Source organism: Neoarius graeffei, chromosome 8 (genome assembly GCF_027579695.1).
Source record: "Neoarius graeffei isolate fNeoGra1 chromosome 8, fNeoGra1.pri, whole genome shotgun sequence".
In the NCBI taxonomy this organism is placed as follows: domain Eukaryota; kingdom Metazoa; phylum Chordata; class Actinopteri; order Siluriformes; family Ariidae; genus Neoarius; species Neoarius graeffei.
This window is the reverse complement of record NC_083576.1, coordinates 59,843,873-59,867,249: the sequence shown is the minus strand read 5'-3', so window position 1 is coordinate 59,867,249 and position 23,377 is coordinate 59,843,873. Positions and strand designations below refer to the sequence as shown.

The 23,377-nt window shown below is 42.1% G+C and overlaps 1 protein-coding gene across 1 annotated transcript in view; it reads right to left on the bottom strand.

Moving 5' to 3' along the window:
• atg2a (autophagy related 2A) overlaps window positions 1-21,497 on the bottom strand; it is a 72,364-nt gene extending 50,867 nt beyond the window's left edge. Inside the window, exons 1-9 of the mRNA XM_060927933.1 lie at window positions 20,978-21,497; window positions 17,650-17,812; window positions 17,052-17,201; window positions 13,093-13,195; window positions 9,583-9,721; window positions 9,079-9,240; window positions 8,820-8,919; window positions 4,481-4,645; window positions 4,129-4,271 (exon numbers count right to left, since the gene is read on the bottom strand). Of these exons, the coding sequence (XP_060783916.1) occupies window positions 4,129-4,271; window positions 4,481-4,645; window positions 8,820-8,919; window positions 9,079-9,240; window positions 9,583-9,721; window positions 13,093-13,195; window positions 17,052-17,201; window positions 17,650-17,812; window positions 20,978-21,148 (1,296 nt within the window). The 5' untranslated portion in view covers window positions 21,149-21,497. The remainder of the gene's footprint in view (window positions 1-4,128; window positions 4,272-4,480; window positions 4,646-8,819; window positions 8,920-9,078; window positions 9,241-9,582; window positions 9,722-13,092; window positions 13,196-17,051; window positions 17,202-17,649; window positions 17,813-20,977) is intronic.
• Between the last annotated feature and the right edge of the window lie 1,880 nt (window positions 21,498-23,377).

Sequence of the window (23,377 nt, the reverse complement as noted above, 5' to 3'; positions counted from 1 at the left end):
CCTGCTGCTGCTTTTTTAGCTACAAAGTTATGAATAAATAAATAAATCTATGAATGTTATTTTTACCTTTATTGCAAAATGTCTACAGCATTAATCCCTCTTGATGTACATGACAAAAATAATTAGAATATGGTTAGTTAGTATTTAAAAGACGTGTTGGGGCCTGAGGAGAGCCTGGAGGAAAGGAGCCTGTGAATGAAAAAGCAAGTTCTGCACTGTTGCCATCAAAGAGACGAACCTGTAGCAGACTTGCGACACAAAAGGTTTTTCAGTCACATCACAAGAATCGGCAGCGCAATTCACAGTATGTAGTTGGATAAAAGATCTTAGTTTAAATGAAAGGCCAGTGTCTAATGCCGCTTTTCCACTACCAACGCGGCTGAGTTGGGCTAGGCCGTGCGGTGCTGAGTTGGGCTGAGTGGGGCTGTTGGGGTTGCATTTCGACTACAACCGCGCTGAACCGTGCTGGCTGGAAGTGGGTGGACACGTTGGTTGGAGTTAGCGAAAGTGCGTGGACGTCACGTGATGTCGTTAGGCGGCGCAAACAGTGACATCAGTGACCTTTTAAGCGGTAGTCTCACGACCCGGATAGTAAACAATAAACATGGAGTCGTTAGTGTTGCTGGTCTTGGTGCTGTGGCTAGTTTTCTTGCTGATCATCTTCTTTGTCATCTTCTAATTCTTCTTCTTCCGGGTTTATGGTGTTTACAGATGGTGGTTAAAGATCCCAGCGTGCTCGCGGGGCGTGTGTGGGCATGTGAGGACACTCCTCCTCACCAATCAGTGCACAGGGGAGTGTCTCCTCACGCCCCTAGCCCCACTCGGCTCACTTGGGCTCACTTCAGCCCCACTCCAAAACCGTGCGAGTTTTGGGTGCTGAGTAAGGCTGAAGTGAGCTCAGTCATGCTGCTCTGAGGTAGTCGAAACGCGAGCCGTGTTGGGCTGAAGTGAGCTGAAAAAGGGTAGTGGAAAAGGCCCATAAGACCATCATCATCAAGAGGACCAAGCTCCAAGTCACTGATTCCACCCACACTTGCACAACTGTGTGTATTTAAGATGCAAGCTGTATCTTAAATACACACAGTTGTGTCCTGAATTGAGGTATTTCACCCACGTGACCAAGTCACGTGACGCAGCCATTTTGGACGGCACGCTTAAGTCCTACAGTGCAAGGCGGTATGACATGGTGGAGACCTTTGCACATTTTAACAAGAAAGTAAGCTGTGATTCGTGTTAAATTGGATCTGTCTTTTATCACAAACACTGTACCCAGCCTTGGTATGGAGCCCTGTTTATTTATTTCTGTGTCCCGTTTCTTTCTAGCCTTTGTTATTGCGTTTTATGTCTGATGTCTGCTACATGCAACCCTAGACAAATTAACACTGCCTTGTTTCACTGCTCAGATGGGTTAACAAACACTGACCCATTTCCTTTTTGCTATATATTTTATCAAAATTGCGTTAACTGATAAACTAACCTGAAATGAAATGATCACTGCAAAGTCTGGAGTACTCTGTTGGCTCCCAATCCTGTCTTTTCACAGCTGCAATCCATTTGGCCCTCTTGTCTGGGTCAGTAGGAAACCGGTAGTGATGTGTCGGTCGCGAACGATCCGGTTCAAAGAGCCGGCTCTTTGAAGTGAACGACGGGAGCCGGCTCTTCGGTGGGAGCCGAGTTGGGGAGCCGAATTAGTTTTTGTCCTTAGGTGCCTCAGAGAGAGAGAGACTTTCACAAAAAAAAGTTGCTGTCCGATTGCGTCTTTGTGTTGTCTATTACCATTCAAAGGAAAAAAGTAGCATGGTGTACGCCTACTTTTTTTGGTTGGGGGGGTTGATTTCATTCACAGCTGCGAAAATACGAAAATTGGTGTAATGCTTAAAGCTGTGGAGCGCAGGGGAGAGGAGTCTGTGAGGCACCTGAGGAGGGGAAAATCAGCTGTGTATTTTATATTGGTAATATAACACAGTTTTGCATTATGTTTGTGAGAAAATAATGTATTAATTGGTAAGTAAGTTTTATTTCTATAGCTAGAACATTGTTACACTGCTATACTTTACAAAGCTTTACAATGGCTACAAAAACTAAAAAATATAAAATGGAAAACATCCTATTGATAAAATATAAATAATAATGTAATTAATTAACTAGTTAATTGCAGCAATTAAATCAAAAATAAAATCTCAGGAGCCGTTTGGGAGCCGAAAGAGCCGGCTCCTTATAGTAAGAAGAGCCAAAAGAGCCGAAATTCCCATCACTAGAAACCGGTAAAAGGAGCGTCCTGCACGCTGTCCCTGTCTGTTGTGGCAGCCCACAGCACAACAAGCAAACACTATGGTTATTTATAGAGTGCTTACTGACAAATTAATCTATTCTAGGTGTCAGTAACACGTTTTTTTTCAAGCTGGTTCTCCCTCTCTGTCTGCAGCGTTAGTATGTAGCTTGACGTTCAAAATGGCGGACACCGGGGCGTCACGTGACCCTGTGACGTCAGGTGAAATACCTCAATAACTCTCTTTTATTCAGTCTTTTACCTGATTTAAATCATAGGACACCAGGTATCAGAAAGATATTGCAGTTGAGATCTGATAATGTGGGATACAGGGCTATTTTTAGGTTTTTAAAATGATACAGGAATTATTAGGAGAATTTAGGACAATAGGGTAGTAAACATTCTGGTTCACACTCCAGTCCAGAAGGTGGCGGTAATGCACCTAAAAGCTGTTTGCCAACCACCATAAAACAATATAAAAGATGATTTACCTAATGTGAAAATCCGGCTCTGGTCATTGGTACGCGAGTATCGCTCCTCCACAAAATCATGGTGTGCCGATCGCTGTTGATGGAGAATTCGTGCTCTACGTGAGGCTTATGGCTAGTTCGACGAACCCGGAACATGGGAATGGTGCGGATTTCATGTCAATTACAAGAAATACACGCTAATTCTCGCTAATTTCGGTGTTTTGAAAGTAGAAAGTCAAGACATTGGGTTTTATGTAGCCAAGTTTATTTAATTAACATTTCGTGTTTTACTTTTGGTAGCATAATTTGGGCGCTTGACGTAGGCGCCTTTGTAATTTGGGCGCCTATGATGTTATCCGTCGCAGGTTTCATGTAATTGAAAGGCCTGTAAAGCAAGTAAAGAATCCAAAACTCCCTTATAACAGAAGGTTAAAGACATTCTTCAAAATCTGTAAATGCTTTGTTAATTATCACTGACAAAAGGTCAATCATTCCACGAAATCGAGTTGTACATGAGCTGATAGCCGATGAGGTGCGTAGCACCAAGCTGGCTACAAGCCGCATACGACAAGATTGAGTGGAATAATTGTTTCATCATATCCACATTCACTAGATTTTGAGAAACAGAGCATTTTTATTTTTTGCAAATTCGATAAATAAAAACTTTATTCAAAACGTCTGACAAAATTTCCGCTGAACAATGACAGTAGCAATTTGTGAAAAATGCTATAATGATTCTTGAAAAATAAATGATATGTTCTTACCATCAAATACCTTTATTCCATTTTTTGTTGCTTTTTTTTTGTATTTTTTGAGCAAAGTTTTTATTTCGTTTTCAGTTGGGTCAGCAAAACGCTCCGCCATTTTGTTTTTCTCTACTCACGATATATGAGCTGATAGCCTAGTAGTAGAGTAGCCAATCAGAGCGCACGATTGCTCATATCCAGTGAACGTGGATAGAATAATACCCGATATTCTATAAATATGAGGGATAAAGATTAGGGTAATTTTTGTAAAATCAAGGAAGAACAGTCAGTCAAATAACCACGAGAACCTAGAAAAAAAAAAAGTCAAAAACTGGCTGACTTTAATCAAGGGTGCAAACATGAGAAGCTACATTAGAAACCTGTTTAGAAGAAGTTAATAAATGATCATGCACTCAAATTCCTTAGTCTGGATTAATGCACTTATCTAGCTAACTAGCTCAACATATGCCATTTCATTACTTTAGAAAACATTCTGACTAGCTTGGGACTGTGCAAGCAAACCGGAGCATATAATACCCTTGTGGTTAGCTAAGTAAATATTTATAAAACAAAAATTATGAAGATAGTGGATATGAAGATACAACGTGGGTTTCCCCCCCCACCCCCCACCCCATGCACAGACCTGTGGGGACAGAGGGTGTGTTGGAGCCAGGCTGTTTTGGCTGTGTATTGAGGACTCCATGTCACTGTCTGAGAGCTCGCTTCCTGAGCGTGTGGACATCGCACTGTTACTCATACACCCAGGCCCCATAGAGTAAAACATATCTGAGGTAGAGAGAAATCACCACAAGACAGGCAATAAGAACAAGCATTAACAGATTAGAAGTTGGAAAACAAGGTTGACCATGAAAAAAAAAAAAAGATCTAGCCAAGGGAAAAGCAACGTACAACGTGTCTGCAACAACAAATCAAATCAACAGTTACTTACAGTATTAAAGTGCCAGAAAAGTACAGTATATACGTGGTCATCTCACCTCCATTCTCCAGACTGCAGATGTAAGGCTCTGTGTTTGGCTCCAAATCTTGGTCTACTGTATCCACACTAAGTTGTTTACTGAGGTCCTCCTCTATCAACCTCAGATCATCTGAACCCAGAGGCCTACTCTGAGCTCCACCACCATGAGTATTACTGCTACCCTCTGAGAAAGGGAGACAAAAATCAAAAGAGGTACTTAAGTTTTGGCTTGCATTTGGATACCAATTCAAAATCCCACAAGGATAAAGCACTGCAGCTCCTTTCTCACTCCGTCCAAACAGCCCTGTTCAAAACAGCCGAGTTGAGTGCCTGTTGCTTTAAATGATGAGTCACTGCTAAACCCAGCCCCTCAGGCAGCACTTTTCTCATGAATATTCATTCACAAAGGCAGTTCTCAATCCATGAGTGGAGGCATAATCCGAGGCTTTGCACTGTCAGGTGACCCCCATAGCAATGGTAACTATTGCCCCTTTTCCACCAAAGCAGTTCCAGGGCTGGTTCGGGGCCAGTGCTTAGTTTGGAACCGGGTTTTCTGTTTCCACGGACAAAGAACTGGCTCTGGGGCCAGAAAAACCGGTTCCAGGCTAGCACCAACTCTCTGCTGGGCCAGAGGAAAGAATCGCTTACGTCAGCGGGGGGCAGAGTTGTTAAGACCAACAACAATAACAAGACCGCGAAAGATCACCATTTTTAAGCGCCGAGAAGCAGCAGCTGTACAAACGCGAAGTCATCCATTATTATTATTATTGTTGTTGTTGTTGCTGCTTCTTCCGTGTTGTTTTTGCTTCTATATTTGCGCCAAGGTTTATGCAAACGTAGCGACGTAACTGACGTATACAGCGACGTAACTGACGTGGCTTCCCTTAGCACCGCGAGCTATGGAAAAGCAAACTGGTTCTCAGCTGGCTTGCAAGTTGAACGAGTTGTGAACCAGCACCAGCACTGGCCCCGAACCAGCCCTGGAACTGATTTGGTGGAAAAGGGGTACATGTCACCATGACAGGAGGCAGTTTGTAGTGCTTCATTCAGACGAGTTAGTCGTATGGAAAAGTTTTGCTGCATTCTGGGATGCAGAAATTTTTTTTGAACAAAACAAAGACATCAGATTTTTTAATTCACCAAAAGGAATTCATCATCGGGGGAAAAATGGCTTAAAAACATACAAAGTGCATCAAGGTGCTCATTCTTATCCAGAGAGATGAACATGAGCGTAAGAGAAAGTGCAGCGAGGTGCTCATTCTTATACAGTGAACATGAGCTTGAGCACCTTGCTGCACTTTGTTTCTTACACTCATGTTCACTTCACTGGATAAGAATGAACACTTTGCTGCAGTTCTGAAAGGTTTTTTTTTTTTTAATTCTTACCTTAGTGGAAATTAAGTGAGCCGACCAGAAGGTTTTTTACCTCTCTGACACCAATTCCAGCCAAATGTTTGCGAGCGGGCGGCACGGTGGTGTAGTGGTTAGCGCTGTCGCCTCACAGCAAGAAGGTCCTGGGTTCGAGCCCCGGGGCCGGCGAGGGCCTTTCTGTGTGGACTCTGCATGTTCTCCCCGTGTCCGCGTGGGTTTCCTCCGGGTGCTCCGGTTTCCCCCACAGTCCAAAGACATGCAGGTTAGGTTAACTGGTGACTCTAAATTGACCGTAGGTGTGAATGTGAGTGTGAATGGTTGTCTGTGTCTATGTGTCAGCCCTGTGATGACCTGGCGACTTGTCCAGGGTGTACCCCGCCTTTCGCTCGTAGTCAGCTGGGATAGGCTCCAGCTTGCCTGCGACCCTGTAGAAGGATAAAGCGGCTAGAGATAATGAGATAATGAAATGTTTGTGAGCCATTTTTCCCTTCTACATTTAGAAATATCTCTAGTCCCCCCCCATGATGAATTACTTTTGGTAAATTTAAAAAAAACCTGATGTCTTGGTTTCATTCAAAACAATTTTACACATCCAAAAATGCAGCAAAATCTTCCTGTACCAATCAATAACAACTAACTCATCTGAATGAAGCAGCTTCCTGTCATGGCAGCATAGTGACCATTGCTATGGGGGTCATGTGACGGTGCAAAGCCTCTACATGTTCCCCTTGTGACATAGAAAGGGGAGCCAAATTTGAATCGCTTGATGAAGCACGTTTTCTGAAATAGGCAGCACAAAAGAAATCGACTGGGTTGTCTTATTTCAGATTGATAGGCACTCCAGATACCCAAACGTATGTGGACAATCACTGAAAAAGTGTGTTTTTTGTAATATGTCCCCTTTATAGTACATATCCTGGACCAATTTCGTTTTTTTTTTTTAATATGAAAGAATGCCCCTTTACACACTCATCCAGAAGGGTAATTTTGCACAAGGCCATCTGTCTACAGCAGAAAAAAATAAAACAATAAAACGCATCTGGAAAAATCCCAAGGGAGTCTGGAGCCAGGTTCGTGACGTTACCTGCGGAAGCACCAGTAGGCTGCGTGAGCTTTGCATGGTTTCAGTGCACAGCCTGTGTAGACCAAGTTTAGCAGCTAGCGATTTTGCATTCAAATACGGAATAGTCACCTGAGCGTAATGTTACTTCACCTTTGGATGAAGAATATAATGAGATGTCAGAATTATTTCTTATCCTGGCAACAGTCAACTTGTGAATTGCCGATTTTCTTGGTCTTTTTCTCGGCTCTGCTTGGTCCTCTGCTTCAAGAGCCTCAGTGGATGCGGCACTTCGCCTTCTGTCAGGGGAGACGAACACGGCTGGCTCCTTTGGTGATGCTGACACAGATGGAGACGGTGTTGCTTTGGGCATTCTGACAGATGGAACTGCGTCTTTTTTCAGATCAAGTTGCCTCGCGAAGCCCATTTCCCACTGCAAATAGTTCTCAAAGTCGTCGGGCCTTGTGAAGTGAGCACCGCAAATAATGCTGTAGTCTGTAGCATGTAGCTAGTTTTTCCAGGTGCCTCACACGAAGTGCATCCATTTCTCTCTCATTGTCCGGTCTTTTGGAAAACGATGAGTACTAATCCCATCATGATTGGTGTTGCTACACCCTCCTACGATACATCTGTTAACCATTTTAATAATTACGTGATAACGTTGAAGAAATTTGCAGAAAACCACCAGGTCGTTTTCTCATAAACAAACCAGCGCTGACGTAGGATTCAGAAGGAGGCGTCCCGCACGCGACATCACGAAAATCAATGTTTCCCAGGAAATCCAAATGCCAAGTTTTTTCAGAGGCAGACCAATTCGCCTCAAGTGGCTTGATTTCAACTGAATTTTTCTGGTATTGCGCAAGGTAAAAAAATTGCACAAAATGCAAAATGTGACAGATATTTCACCAAAGTTTAATATAAAATAGGAGAATTACATTGATCTTGCTCCTGAATTTACCCGTGATATGCACTTTAAAGTAAATCCCTGCTTTTTTGATTTTCAGTATATAAACAAGTGTTGCCAGACAAAACAAAAGCACGCCCGGTAGCACTTATGATGAATATGAAGGAAGATATCGCGAAAAAAAAGATTTTGACCTTTTTGGTGACCTTGACCTCGATTTTGACCTTGTGCGTGAACATACTTGGCCAATAAACATGGTTCTGATTCTGTCTCCCCCTGCGACATGCGTGTGCATGTCAGCCTCGGTTCGGGGTTTCAGTTTCGAAAACTGTAAGAGCAGAATAATATAAAAGTACAGACAGTGGAAGCTCAGTGGAACGCACTTTCGATCTGTAACAAGCATAAACATGTCTGAAAGCGAGTTATTTAGTCTAGTCCATTTATTTATAATTTATAGTAAGTCAGAGTGGAGAAGTTATCAATGAGGTTTAAAAGTGGGCGTGGCCAAACCCCCTTCCTTTGCATGTGTAAACGAACCAACAAACCGTCCAATGACAGCAGTGTTTGAAAATGAAGCAGCTAGTGAGCCAATCAGCGTGTTTGTGGGCGGAGTCTTTCCAAGGCACCGCTCCTGCAATCTGAGCTCAGAGCTTTTTTTTTTTTTAACTACCTTTTTGGTCACCATGACCTTGACTTTGGCCAGATGACCCCAAAAATGTTGTTGGTTCTATTTGAGACCAATGCTCATCCATCCTGAAAGTTTCATGAAGATTGGTCCAGCCGTTTTCCCGTAACATCGTTTACAAAAAACAAACAAACCCGACCGAAAACAATACCTCGCCCCCTGGTGGACTACGTCCTGGGTGAGGTAATGAAGTGATACAAAAGGTGAAGAATGAAGTTTAGTCTCTCTTTTTGCTATGTATTTTTAGAGGTCACATTCAAAAGCAATATTATGTCTGACCTGCAGTTTACACCTTTCAATTTGAATTGCATTTAAATCATGCTGGGTAAACGTGTTACCTGTCTCGACGCAGAGAGCCGTCAGAAGGTCTGTTAGCTTCGTAATCTGACTGGGAGAAAGCAACAGGTGGAGAGAGCCCACTTTACCATCTAGCTCAAGCTGAAACATTGGAGAAAAAAAAAAAAAGGAGGGATTTAAAAAAAAAAAAAAAAGACCATCAGTAATGTCAGTTGGAGAAGGAAGAAGTCAAATCTGCTCAGTAAAGATGACAGAGTGAATATTTAATGTCACACAAAAAGCATAAGGAAAGAGGCAAACCTTGGGCCCTGGGAGCATGTCGTTCTGTTTAATTTTAACAGTGGTCTCCATGAAACCAGAGCAGCTTCCAATGACTAGAGGCCCAGGATGCAGCTTTAAGGACTTAGGCGCGGAGTCTCTCTCTTCATCCTCACTGACTCCAGGATGTTCGGGAACAAGACTCTGAAAACAGAACAGACTTAAAAAAAAAAAAACACAACTCACCACAATCAACAGCCATATCAGAGTTCATGCAGAAGAAAAGGCTGTAGTATGATCTGTAGTATAAAAGGGCTCTGGTGAAAGAATCCAGCTATACTGAGGTGGGTAGAATGAGAGTTGTTTATACCTTTCCTGCAATACCTTGAGCTTATACAGTCATAGTACTGATGTTTAAATAAGGAGTTATCGTCAAATGGCACACAGATTTTCACTTCATACTGACTAAGTCAACTTTACAGCGATTCTTTTATTAGCTTCTACGAAATCCTCCACCAATCTCCTCATGGTTTAAGCGGTTCTCACCTGTGGCTCTCCAAGAGTCTCGTAAAGCAGCTGTACGGAGTTGAGCTGAAGAATTTTATTTAGAAAGGCTGGAGGCTGGTGGATATCTACAGGCACTGTTTGACTGGAGTCTCTCACAGCTTCATCACAGTAATCCAGCCTGCAGTAAAAGCCAGAGGCATAAGTGCTCAGTTACAGATATAGGTTTACATTTCAAGCACGAAGGTTTAAGTGCAGCTGTTAGGAACAAATACAATCGACATCTCATTCAACAGTGACTTTTTTTTTTTGTAGCATTATACTACATTATATTATATCCCTCATCAAAAAATTCACATGCAGGGACTGGCCAAGGATGGCTCTCATGACGAAGTATTTCCACTATTGATTAAGGAATGCGGCGACATGGTGGTGTAGTGGTTAGCGCTGTCGCCTCACAGCAAGAAGGTCCGGGTTCGAGCCCTGTGGCCGGCGAGGGCCTTTCTGTGCGGAGTTTGCATGTTCTCCCCGTGTCCGCGTGGGTTTCCTCCGGGTGCTCCGGTTTCCCCCCACAGTCCAAAGGCATGCAGGTTAGGTTAACTGGTGACTCTAAATTGACTGTAGGTGTGAACGTGAGTGTGAATGGTTGTCTGTGTGAATGGTTGTCTGTGTCTATGTGTCAGCCCTGTGATGACCTGGTGACTTGTCCAGGGTGTACCCCGCCTCTCGCCCATAGTCAGCTGGGATAGGCTCTGGCTTGCCTGCGACCCTGTAGAACAGGATAAAGCGGCTAGAGATAACGGATGGATGGATTAAGGAATGCATCATGGGACATCAAAAAAAAAAAAAAAAAGGATAGGGTGTGTGGTATATCTTGGATATACCATGAACTGACGTCACAATTTCAAGCTATACAGCTGACTCAATTTTTTTTTAAATATAATAAAGACAGACAGAAATAGAAGTTATTAATATACAGTGGTGCTTGAAAGTTTGCGAACCCTTTAGAATTTTCTATATTTCTGCATAAATATGACCTAAAACAACATCAGATTTTCACACAAGTCCTAAAAGTAGATAAAGAGAACCCAGTTAAACAAATGAGACAAAAATATTATACTTGGTCATTTATTTATTGAGGAAAATGATCCAATATTACATATCTGTGAGTGGCAAAAGTATGTGAACCTTAAGGATTAACAGTTAATTTGAAGGTGAAATTAGAGTCAGGTGTTTCCAATCAATGAGATGACAATCAGGTGTGAGTGGGCACCCTGTTTTATTTAAAGAACAGGGATCTATCAAAGTCTGATCTTCACAACACATGTTTGTGGAAGTGTATCATGGCACAAACAAAGGAGATTTCTGAGGACCTCAGAAAAAGCGTTGATGATGCTCATCAGGCTGGAAAAGGTTACAAAACCATATCTAAAGAGTTTGGACTCCACCAATCCACAGTCAGACAGATTGTGTACAAATGGAGGAAATTCAAGGCCAATATTACCCTCCCCAGGAGTGGTCGACCAACAAAGATCACTCCAAGAGCAAGGCGTGTAATAGTCGGCGAGGTCACAAAGGACCCCAGGGTAACTTCTAAGCAACTGAAGGCCTCTCTCACATTGGCTAATGTTAATGTTCATGAGTCCACAATCAGGAAAACACTGAACAACAATGGTGTGCATGGCAGGGTTTCAAGGAGAAAGCCACTGCTCTCCAAAAAGAACATTGCTGCTTGTCTGCAGTTTGCTAAAGATCACGTGGACAAGCCAGAAGGCTATTGGAAAAATATTTTGTGGAAGGATGAGACCAAAATATAACTTTTTGGTTTAAATGAGAAGCGTTATGTTTGGAGAAAGGAAAACACTGCATTCCAGCATAAGAACCTTATCCCTTCTGTGAAACATGGTGGTGGTAGTATCATGGTTTGGGCCTGTTTTGCTGCATCTGGGCCAGGATGGCTTGCCATCATTGATGGAACAATGAATTCTGAATTATACCAGCGAATTCTAAAGGAAAATGTCAGGACATCTGTCCATGAACTGAATCTCAAGAGAAGGTGGGTCATGCAGCAAGACAATGACCCTAAGCACACAAGTCGTTCTACCAAAGAATGGTTAAAGAAGAATAAAGTTAATGTTTTGGAATGGCCAAGTCAAAGTCCTGACCTTAATCCAATCAAAATGTTGTGGAAGGACCTGAAGCGAGCAGTTCATGTGAGGAAACCCACCAGCATCCCAGAGTTGAAGCTGTTCTGTACGGAGGAATGGGCTAAAATTCCTCCAAGCCAGTGTGCAGGACTGATCAACAGTTACTGGAAATGTTTAGTTGCAGTTATTGCTGCACAAGGGGATCACACCAGATACTGAAAGCAAAGGTTCACATACTTTTGCCACTCACAGATATGTAATTTTGGATCATTTTCCTCAATAAATAAATGAACAAATCTAATATTTTTGTCTCATTTGTTTAACTAGGTTCTCTTCATCTACTTTTAGGACTTGTGTGAAAATCTGATGACGTTTTAGATCATATTTATGCAGAAATATAGAAAATGTTAAAGGGTTCACAAACTTTCAGGCACCACTGTAATCGAAACAAAAACAACATTTCAGCCAGGGGGATTTTCAACTGAACACATTAAAATGATCACACAAATCAATTTTAACAGCGTTCTGATTTTGTGAGTCAGTAATTGTTTTTATGTACTGCTTGGTCTCTTTTACAAATACTAAAAATACTTTTTAGTAACGGACTCAAGTCACAGCTGTGGCTCCACGAGCGTGTGTGTGTGTGTGTGTGTGTGTGTGTGTGTGCAGATCTACATATCATGATCATGCCTGGCGAGGCAGGGGATAGCATAGTAAATAAATAATTAGTTTTTTTTTTTTTAAAGGCAATAGCGTGGTACATTGCACATGTGCAGGTCAAAGGTTGTTCTGACGTAAACAACAAACATGGCTGCTTCCAGTGAGTTTATGCCAAGATTCAATCTCATAGACAAAAATTAAAAGTTAACACTTTTAGTTTGGAATTTTTTGATGAGGGATATAAATCAAATATTCCATGCACTGAGAGGCACCGGCAATTATGGATCCTCTTCGGTGATTGGCATCGTACCATTTTCTTCGAGGCAGCGTTCCTCATAAAAATAGTACTATGCCAGTCACCGAAGAGAATCCATAATTACCGGTGCCTCTCAGTGTCTCTCGATTACTATATACTGTATAATCATTAGCTTTAACCCTTAAATGCATACACTGGGCCACTAGTCACCCCTGACGAGGCACCACTTCATTTCCTCCTTCTACCCAGACAGGTCTCTAGTATTCTTTCGCCTTTGTGCTTTTAAAAAAATAAATAAATAAATAAATACAGAAATCCCTGTGAAATAAAATGTATCGTTAATACCTTCTGACTAATCTACAATCAAGAATTCAACAATGCTGTGGTATAATACCAGATAATGTAAAGAAATCAGGAGACTAATACATGTTCTGATTGGTGACCAAGAGAATCAGTGTTGCAGGTTTCACAAAAGTCCTGCATTCTTACCGTTTAATTTGCATCTCTAAGGCAACCCCATCCTTAGTGTCGAGGGGATGGTGCTCAATTCTTACTATAGTGTCCAGAAATGTGACTTTTATCCGTCGCAGTACTGTCGAGTTCAGAAACAGAACAACTTGTTAGACTTTATTAACATGCATGAGTCACATACAGTAATTAGCTTTAGCAACATGTTGACCTAATCGGTTACATTAGCTTCAGTTTTAATGATGTACTGTATTCCTACAGTGGCACAAAAAGTTTGCACGCGAGTATACGACTGAATCTGGTTGTCTAGTAGCGGTGTGTGGAAACTAAGGGCCTCTGCATGCTCTTGCGACAAGGCTTTCCCAGATAGCTTTTCGCAGACAGTTGTAATTTATCGTTGAGCGGGGAGTAATAGGCGTGCGCGATGTTATTCACCGCCACAACGCAAGGGGGCGCGAAGTCGCGAAATCGCTAGGAGTAGTTGGTGGGTGTGGTTAGTGGAGTGTTTATCCTCCGGTTACTTATAATGACTAGAACTGGAGTCGTATAGATGTACATACTTCCTCACTTCCTCGATCAACCGCTCTTCGTGCTGCTCCATCTTCGCTCGTGTTTTTAAAAATGGCGGTAGTGAAAACAAACCAAACCGGGAAAGTAGGGAAGCGGAAGTGCGTGTACAGCGGATGTAGAGTGGACCAATCAGAGCCCTCTTGTCTGCGAGGCTTCTGCAGTGGTCACAATTTTTGGGAGGTGTGCAGACGCCATCTGCGACGCCATCTGCGAGGACTGCGTTGTCAGCATAAATTGGCCTTAAGGATGTCTCGATCCCACTATTCATTTTTAGGTCGATCCTGACAGTATCTTCTTTGTAAACAAGACAATTTTCTGCAAGCTATAGCCAAATTACACAAAACAGAGACATGGTGACAGCACGTTTTAGTACAATTTGTGTCTTGGTTCAGAGACGTACAGTATCTGTCAACATAACACAAAGATAATATTAAATATGACCGGTCTGGATGGATGAGGAATAACATGCTCCTTTGTGTTCTGGTATGCTGTACTAGAAAAACGATAAACAATGTGGTGGTGTTGATCTTGCCCGACATGAAGTGGGGTTACCACTCTCATACCACAGGAACTTGCCAACAACTGCATGATGCATTAATGAATGTTATACTTTAAATTTGAACCCCCCCCCCCCATCTCTTGAAATTAATTGGGGGGGACGGACGGGACACTATTGCTGACCATATGGAACTAGAAAGCACAAAGTCTTTCGTCCTGAAGGCTCTCCCTTGGTGGAAAACCAACTAACTCTTACAAAGCACTGACACAGGAGACTCCTTCCATGAATGTTAAAGGTGACATATTGTACCCCTGTTCCACAAGTTGACACAGCTCCCTGAGGTCTTAATGAAATGTCTGTTACCCCCTTTCCACCAACGCCAACCAAGCACAACAGTGACAGACTAAATTGTCTCTTTTTCTATTTCTTCATTGGATTAGTCAGACTAGATGCTTCATTAGTTCTGGGTTGTCTTTTTTTTTTTTTAAATGGTGGTCACAATGTTTTAGCTGGTCTTATTGGTCATGATAATCCCACCCCTAGGCCCTGATGTAAGGGGTTCTGAGTTCTGTGTGCCACTCTAGAACCAATTTTCCTGACTGAGACCCAGTTCTTTAGCTGCCAAAACATGAAGAGCTGGTTCAAGATGAGAAACCAGCGCTGAACTAACTATGGAACCGCCTTGGTGGAAAAGGGTTATGGGATATCTCATCTCATTATCTCTAGCCGCTTTATCCTGTCCTACAGGGTCGCAGGCAAGCTGGAGCCTATCCCAGCTGACTACGGGAGAAAGGCAGGGTACACCCTGGACAAGTCGCCAGGTCATCACAGGGCTGACACATAGACACAGACAACCATTCACACTCACATTCACACCTACAGTCAATTTAGAGTCGCCAGTTAACCTAACCTGCATGTCTTTGGACTGTGGGGGGAAACCGGAGCACCCAGAGGAAACCCACGCGGACACGGGGAGAAAATGCAAACTCCACACAGAAAGGCCCTCGCCGGCCACGGGGCTCGAACCCGGACCTTCTTGCTGTGAGGTGACAGCGCTAACCACTACACCACCGTGCCGCCGGGTATGGGATATGCTTTGGTCAAAATGTTGTTGTTGGCTGTCCATCACTAGCGATGATGATCGCTTCATTAAGATGCGCAGAAATGCAGATCAGACATGAAGCCCACACCAGAGCAACCTGCAGCGGTGGCATGAAAGGCCCGGCAGAGCCACTACAGAATGTCTGCCCTTGTGAGCTCTTGTACGCTGTTCTCCTCTCTTAATAAAGCGCCTTGCACAGTAAGGTAAGACAAACAATGTCGTGTCCCCATCATATTGCCTCTCTGGACCGCCAGACCTGATGTCAAGTAGTGCACAAAAGTGCCACAGACCTGACGGGTATGGAAGTTGCCCCGCAGCGACAACTGACTTGCTGAGTGATGCCATCCATTGACCATTTGAGTGGCTCTTCCACATGCCATCTGGTGGTGCGTCACTGACCCTGTTGGGTTCATCTGCCACAGTGCATCGAAAAGCACCCTGCTGCCAGCACCTTATTGGTGATGAATTATTTAACCCGTAGCTGGAACCCAGGCAGGTGCTACCACTCCGGGTCAGAGCGGACCTGGGAGCAATGGTGATTACGGGGTAACTCCACTTTCCCCAATACTCAAGTCCTCCAGGACTTGAGACTCACCACCAGTTGCAGTTTAAAGTCATACCCAGGACTATTTGGTCAAAATACTACAAGGATAAAGTACCACAGCACCATTTTCACCTTCTCTAAACAGCCCTGTTGAAAAGAACCGATTGAGTACCTGTTCCTCGAAATGATTGGCAGTGGAAAAGGAGGTTGGGGTGACCAGTGGCTTATTATCATTTAAAGGACCAGGCAATGAACAGCCCAAAAGAAACAGACTGGGTTATCTTATTTCAGAGTTGGTGGGTTGGTAGGGGTATCTAATGGTTTAGCCCTATTATTAAATGTGAATAAAGCTGATCAAACGTGCCTATGATTGATCATTATAGATTTAAAGAGAACGGAGCTTTTTTAAAATGAAAGTTTGAACTCGTAAGTTTTTGACTGGATTTTTTCATTTGACTTATGTCAACTAACAAAGTAATTGAAAAAAACTGACTAGCTAGCTGAATCAAACCAAGGATTTGCATGTTTAAATATATGCAGCTCAACAGAGCAGTTTCAAAGGGCATTCTAAAATCAGAAAGACCCGATCGTAATTCTAAGAAACACATCATGGTTCGCCGGTAATAATTCAGCATGATGTCGAATTCTCATCTTTAGTACTGTTTGACGTGAATAATTGGCGGCAATAATTTGGAGCGATTTTGAATTCCTCTTGTCTTTAGTATGTTAAATTGTGTCACATATCAGATGTTAAGCAAACGAGCAATAATCCCTGATCCTTAACTCTAAAAACGGATAAATTACTGTTATCAGTGTCTTAGAAGGCAAAATTATGATCAAACTCAGTTCAAGTCAATGATGGAGCTAAAACACTGGAGGCTAAACCACCATAAACCATTGGTAGGCACGCCAAATACCCAAATGTATGTGCACAAGCACTGAAAAACTGACTGTTTTTTCATAATAATAAGTCCCCTTTAAATAAACATCTCCTTCGAGAAAAATCCACCAGATCAACCAAGAAAAATTTTGAATTGATAACATTATCATCAGTATTTGTGTAGTATTAATCTTAGATTACTTGAAGTATCCACCATACAAATAGCTATGAATGAGCTGTTACGACAGAAATTATTACATATTAGAACATGTGTATTGTCTTTCAACTGGCATTACGGTCAGGACTGTTGTTCTAGAAAATAAATCAACATCTTCTGACCAATCAGACCTGAGAATTTAATAGAACACTTTGGCAACATACACACCTGTCTCAATGGTCTGTGCAAACATTTCCAGCCCCTCCAAAGGAGCAGGTGGCTCTTCCGATGCCTCAGGTGGGTCCTTTAGACACTCCTGGGCCAGCTGCATGCTGGAAGTCATACATGAGGACCAACCTTGGGAGTCCCAAGTGCCACCTATGCAAACAAATCATAAAAAGAAGCCAAATAATCAACATTGCACGACTAGAGAAAATGCAAAAACACAGTGGGCGGCATGGTGGTGTAAGTGGTTAGCACGGTCGCCTCACAGCAAGAAGGTTCTGGGTTCACGGCCAGCGGTGGCCTTTCTGTGTGGAGTTTGCATGTTCTCCCTGTGTCTGCGTGGGCTTCCCCAAGAGTCCAAAGATTAATATGGGACGACCTTGGGCTGAGGTGCCCTTGAGCGAAGCACCTAACTCCAAACCGCTCCCCGGGCACTGTTAGCATGGCTGGCTACCCACTGCTCTGGGTATGTGTGTGTGCTCATTGCTCACGTGTGTGTGATGGGTTAAATGCAGAGAGGAATTTCACAAGTGTGCGATGAATAAAGTTGTGCTATTACCAAGACCACGTCACCTATGTCGTGAAGGTGCTGTTAACGTACTGTTTCTGTCCTTGGGTCTGCATGTTATCTGTAGCCCAGTGACTTTAAGCGTACAGTGGTCAGTGACGAGCGCTGCCCATGGGATTGTCACTTCAATACTCTGTACGAAACCTTCCACAATCTCCAGAGGGGCTGCCAGTGACTCCAGCAGCTCGTTTACTGCCTGAAAGAGAAGATGAAGGAGAGATCAGGGGTATAAAAAGACAAGACTATGGTTCTGTTTGCCTTAATGGCCATTTTAAAAACATGGACTCTTAGGCCCTGTCCACACGGCAACGGATTCAGGTGAATCTGATAAAATTGTTTATCGTTTCGGCCTGGCGTCCACACGGCACCGGCGTTTTGGGCGTCCTAAAACGATATTTTTTGAGAACGGGTTCCAGAGTGGAAAAATCTGGCAACGGCGCCGTTGCGAAGTCGTCTGGATGAGTAGAATGGATCTGTTTACGATGACGTCACAACCACATGACTAGAACAAGCAGCACTCTCGCTGTTTTGTATGAACCACTGCATTGCATTCACTTTTGTATACAGCTTTTCTTTTAAATAAACAAGTAACTGAACCATTTCTTGAATTTCTTTTTTTTACTGGATAAAACTGCTTTTCAAAATGTTCACACACAATATAAAAAGTTATATAAATTATATAAAAATGCTTTTCAAAATGTTCACACACAATAAGAAAATTAAGTTATATAAAACATGATACAGACATCACACAAACCCACTATTCATAAAATCACACGTTGAAATTTATGGATCTGGTCAAATTCAGAACAGCACAAATAATGTATAAAGCGAGAAATAATCTATTGCCAAAAAATATACAAAGAATGTTTAGTGAGCGAGAGGGGGAGACCTAAATTTTAAAAAACCAAAGGTTCGAACAAATATGAAAAACATGTGCGTATCGAGCTGTGGGGTGACTTTATGGAACAGACTGGAGACAGAAATAAAACAAAGTGCAAATATAAATCTGTTTAAAAAAAGGTACAAAAAATATTTTTAAACAAGTATATAGAAGAGGAAGTATGTCAACGGAGGATGATGAGGGATAAATCTATAAATAGAATAGGGTTGATTGTTATATTAGAACTAACTTAGTATATGGTATAAATGGTATATATTTATTTATGGGGATAGTTTATATATTCATATTTACAGGGATAGGTATGTAGTAGATATTTATTTTTGTAATTATATATTTATATAGATATTTATGAAGTGTATATATGGTATATATATATATATATATATATATATATATATATATTTTGTAATTATATATTTATATAGATATTTGTGAAGTGTATATATGGAATGTAGTAGATATTTTTGTAATTAAATATTTATATAGATATTTATGAAGTGTACATATGGTATATAGTATATATATTTTTTGTAATTATATATTTATATAGATATTTGTGAAGTGTATATATGGAATGTAGTATATATTTATTTTTGTAATTAAATATTTATATAGATATTTATGAAGTGTGTATATATATATATATGTAGTATTTATTTTTGTAATTATATATTTATATAGATATTCATCAAGTGTATATATGGTATATATATTTTTATAGGTGTATTAATGTAGTTTGGATTTCGGGGTAGTTAAAAAGGGGTGGGAAATTAAAAAAGTACTATACTTCTTCCCACTCCTTGTCGAACAATGTGCAGTGTATTGTAATGTCTTAACTCTATGTATTTTATTTATTAACTTTTTTGTCACTTTCTCGTTTTCTTTCTTTTGTATGTACAAATAGTTACATACATTTTTTTTATACATGTTCAAAATAAAATAAATTCATTCATTCAAAACTATGCACACTAATAAAACTAATTTGTACACACAGAAGGCACGATTTCCTCGCGTAGTCGCAGCCATCTTCTTCTTGTTGTTGTGTGTTTGTTCCTGTGAGTGCTTCGCCGGGTAGAAGAAGGGGTTTATGCGCATGCGTCCTACTTCTTCTATTGTTCTGGTGTCTCCGATGGAACCGTCTTACAGCACACGTAGAGGTGTGGCATGTGTACTGCATCATTTTCAGCAAGCGTTGCGTTGCCATATGTACCTGATATTTTACTGATCCGTTGCCCATGTGGACGCGATATTTTTTTAAATAAAATCTCGTTACCGTTGTCGTGTGGATGTAGCCTTAGAGCTACTAGATCCTGGAGTAGATACAGTACTGGGAGTTAGCCAGTGAGTCCTAAAGTCAAGTCAAGTCAACTTGATTGTCAAATATGCTATACATGCTCGACATACAGCACAGATGAAATTTCAGTCCTCTCTGACCCACGGTGCAAACAGGCAATGCAATAAATAAAAATAGAATAATTGAAAAAAAAAACACCAATATAAACAGTATAAACACTCTAGATAGGAACTAGACATAGACTAAACACTCAGACAAACAATATATAAACAGTATAAACTAAACACTCAGACAATATAAACAGTGTAAACACTAGATAAGAATTAGACAAAGACTAAACACTCAGACAATATAAACACTCTAGATAAGAACTAGACGTGGACTAAACACTCATATATACACTACCGTTCAAAAGTTTGGGGTCACTTTGAAATGTCCTTATTTTTGAAAGAAAAGCACTGTTCTTTTCAATGAAGATCACTTTAAACTAATCAGAAATCCACTCTATACATTGCTAATGTGGTAAACGACTATTCTAGCTGCAAACGTCTGGTTTTTGGTGCAATATCTCCATAGGTGTATAGAGGCCCATTTCCAGCAACTCTCACTCCAGTGTTCTAATGGTACAATGTGTTTGCTCATTGCCTCAGAAGGCTAATGGATGATTAGAAAACCCTTGTACAATCATGTTAGCACAGCTGAAAACAGTTGAGCTCTTTAGAGAAGCTATAAAACTGACCTTCCTTTGAGCAGATTGAGTTTCTGGAGCATCACATTTGTGGGGTCGATTAAATGCTCAAAATGGCCAGAAAAAATGTCTTGACTATATTTTCTATTCATTTTGCAACTTATGGTGGGAAATAAAAGTGTGACTTTTCATGGGAAACACAAAATTGTCTGGGTGACCCCAAACTTTTGAACGGTAGTGCACATACACACACACACACACACACATAAACCCCTTAACAGGCTGTTAGCTTGTTTGGAAAATATCTTGGTTCCTATTAAAAAAACACATTGTAAGAGGCACATGATGAGGTTGAGGAGTTTTATTCTCAGCCTGCCAGAAAATTGCGAAACACTGCTAAGATGCTTTTCACGGTTTCTCAGAAGGAGCAGGATGAACTAGCTAGCTAGCTACTGTAGCTAACTCACTCACTCACCCAGACATCAAGGCTGATTTCCTTAATGACTCCACTGCCATTGTACAAGTCCAAACTCAGCTGGTCCAAACTCAAACGTTCCTCCAAGAAGTGACCGAGGTAATGCTGTAAAAGGTAGCGACAGGCCCGCTTCTTTATCGAGCCCGACCAAGGGAAGAGCCACCGAGACATAGGGCCAGAGAGACTCGGGTGAGGGACTGAAGAGGTGGCGGAGAAGAAAGAAAACAAAAGAGACAACAGTCCTCCGGGAACCGCATAACAATCAACCCTAACTTCTGAGGCACAAGCAGATGGTAGAGGGAAGGAAGGCTAACTTGAGCTGGATAGACTGGCTGACTGACTTCCTTCTCTTTGACAACAAAGATTCTGAATTTGTTCGAGTCAGGACGGTGTAGTTTTTATAAACTGAAGCTCTTCTTAAAACACGTCACTCAGGGGGGAAAAAAAGAGTCTTTATTTTTAAATAAATATCCTAAGCGACAGGTCTTCCTGCGTTCCTTCTCACAGGGTTGTTTATTGTTTTCATGCTGAACACTGAAAGATCGGAGCAACGTCATTACGTCACACGTTGAGGAAAGGGTGGTACGCCATTTTGAGAAGGTCACAAATCGTAGATAGGACAACTATTGACCTTATGTTTAATATAAATAGATATATATATATAGAGAGAGAGAGATAGATGGATAGATAGATAGATTTACTTTATTGATCCCAAGCTACAAGGAACACGCTTGCAAGTCAGAATCAGAATCAGAATCAAGGACATTCATTGATTTCTTCTTCAGGAGTTTAATGTAGTGGTTAGCGCTGTCGCCTCACAGCAAGAAGGTCCTGGGTTCGAGCCCAGCACCCGGCGAAGGCCTTTTTGTGTGGAGTTTGGACGTTCTTCCTGTATCTGTGCTCCGATTTCTCCTACAGTCCAAAGACATGCAGGTTAGGTTAATTGGTGGCTCTAAATTGACCATAGGTGTGAATGTGAGTGTGAATGGTTGTGATGATCTGGCTGGCGACTTGTCCAGGGTGTACCCCGCCTCTCGTTCATAGTCAGCTGGGATAGGCTCCAGCTTGTCTGCGACCCTGTAGAACCGGATAAGCAGCTACTGATAATGGACAGATGGAGTTTAATGAAGGGGTGGCATGGTGGTGTAGTGGTTAGTACTGTTGCCTTACAGCAAGAAGGTCCTGGGTTCGAGCCCAGCGGCCAGTGAAGGCCTTTTTGTGTGGAGTTTGGACGTTCTTCCTGTATCTGTGCTCCGATTTCTCCTACAGTCCAAAGACATGCAGGTTAGGTTAATTGGTGGCTCTAAATTGACCGTAGGTGTGAATGTGAGTGTGAATGGTTGTGATAATCTGGCTGGCGACTTGTCCAGGGTGTACCCCGCCTCTCGTTCATAGTCAGCTGGGATAGGCTCCAGCTTGTCTGCGACCCTGTAGAACCGGATAAGCAGCTACAGATAATGGATGGGTGGATGGAGTTTAATGAAGGGGTGGCATGGTGGTGTAGTGGTTAGTACTGTCGCCTCACAGCAAGAAGGTCCTGGGTTCAAGCCCAGCGGCCGGTGAAGGCCTTTCTGTGTGGAGTTTGGACATTCTCCCTGTGTCTGTGTGGGTTTCATCCAGGTGCTCCGGTTTCCCCTACAGTCCAAAGACATGCAGGTTAGGTTAATTGGTGGCTCTAAATTGACCATAGGTGTGAATGTGAGTGTGAATGGTTGTTATAATCTGGCTGGCGACTTGTCCAGGGTGTACCCTGCCTCTCGTTCGTAGTCAGCTGGGATAGGCTCCAGCTTGTCTGTGACCCTGTAGAACCGGATAAGCAGCTACAGATAATGGATGGATGGAGTTTAATGAAGGGGTGGCATGGTGGTGTAGTGGTTAGTACTGTTGCCTCACAGCAAGAAGGTCCTGGGTTCGAGCCCAGCGGCTGGTGAAGGCCTTTCTGTGGGGAGTTTGGACATTCTCCCTGTGTCTGTGTGGGTTTCATCCAGGTGCTCCGGTTTCCCCTACAATCCAAAGACATGCAGGTTAGGTTAATTGGTGGCTCTAAATTGACCGTAGGTGTGAATGTGAATGGTTGTTTGTCTCTATGTCAGCCCTGTGATAATCTGGCGACTTGTCCAGGGTGTACCCATAGTCAGCTGGGATAGGCTCCAGCTTGCCTGCGACCCTATAGAACAGGATAAGTGGCTACATCCATGGATGGATGGAGTTTAATGAAGTCAGTCCATTAAAATGTGATGTACATATTCCATTCTTTCACCAAGAATTAAGGGGTCTATTTTTGTTTTTGATAAACTGTAAAGGGGCATTGTGGTGGTGCAGGGTAGCATCACTACCTCACAGCTCTTGGATTTGAACCAAAGCTCAGGTTTCTCTCTCTCCGTGTGTGTGTGTGTGTGT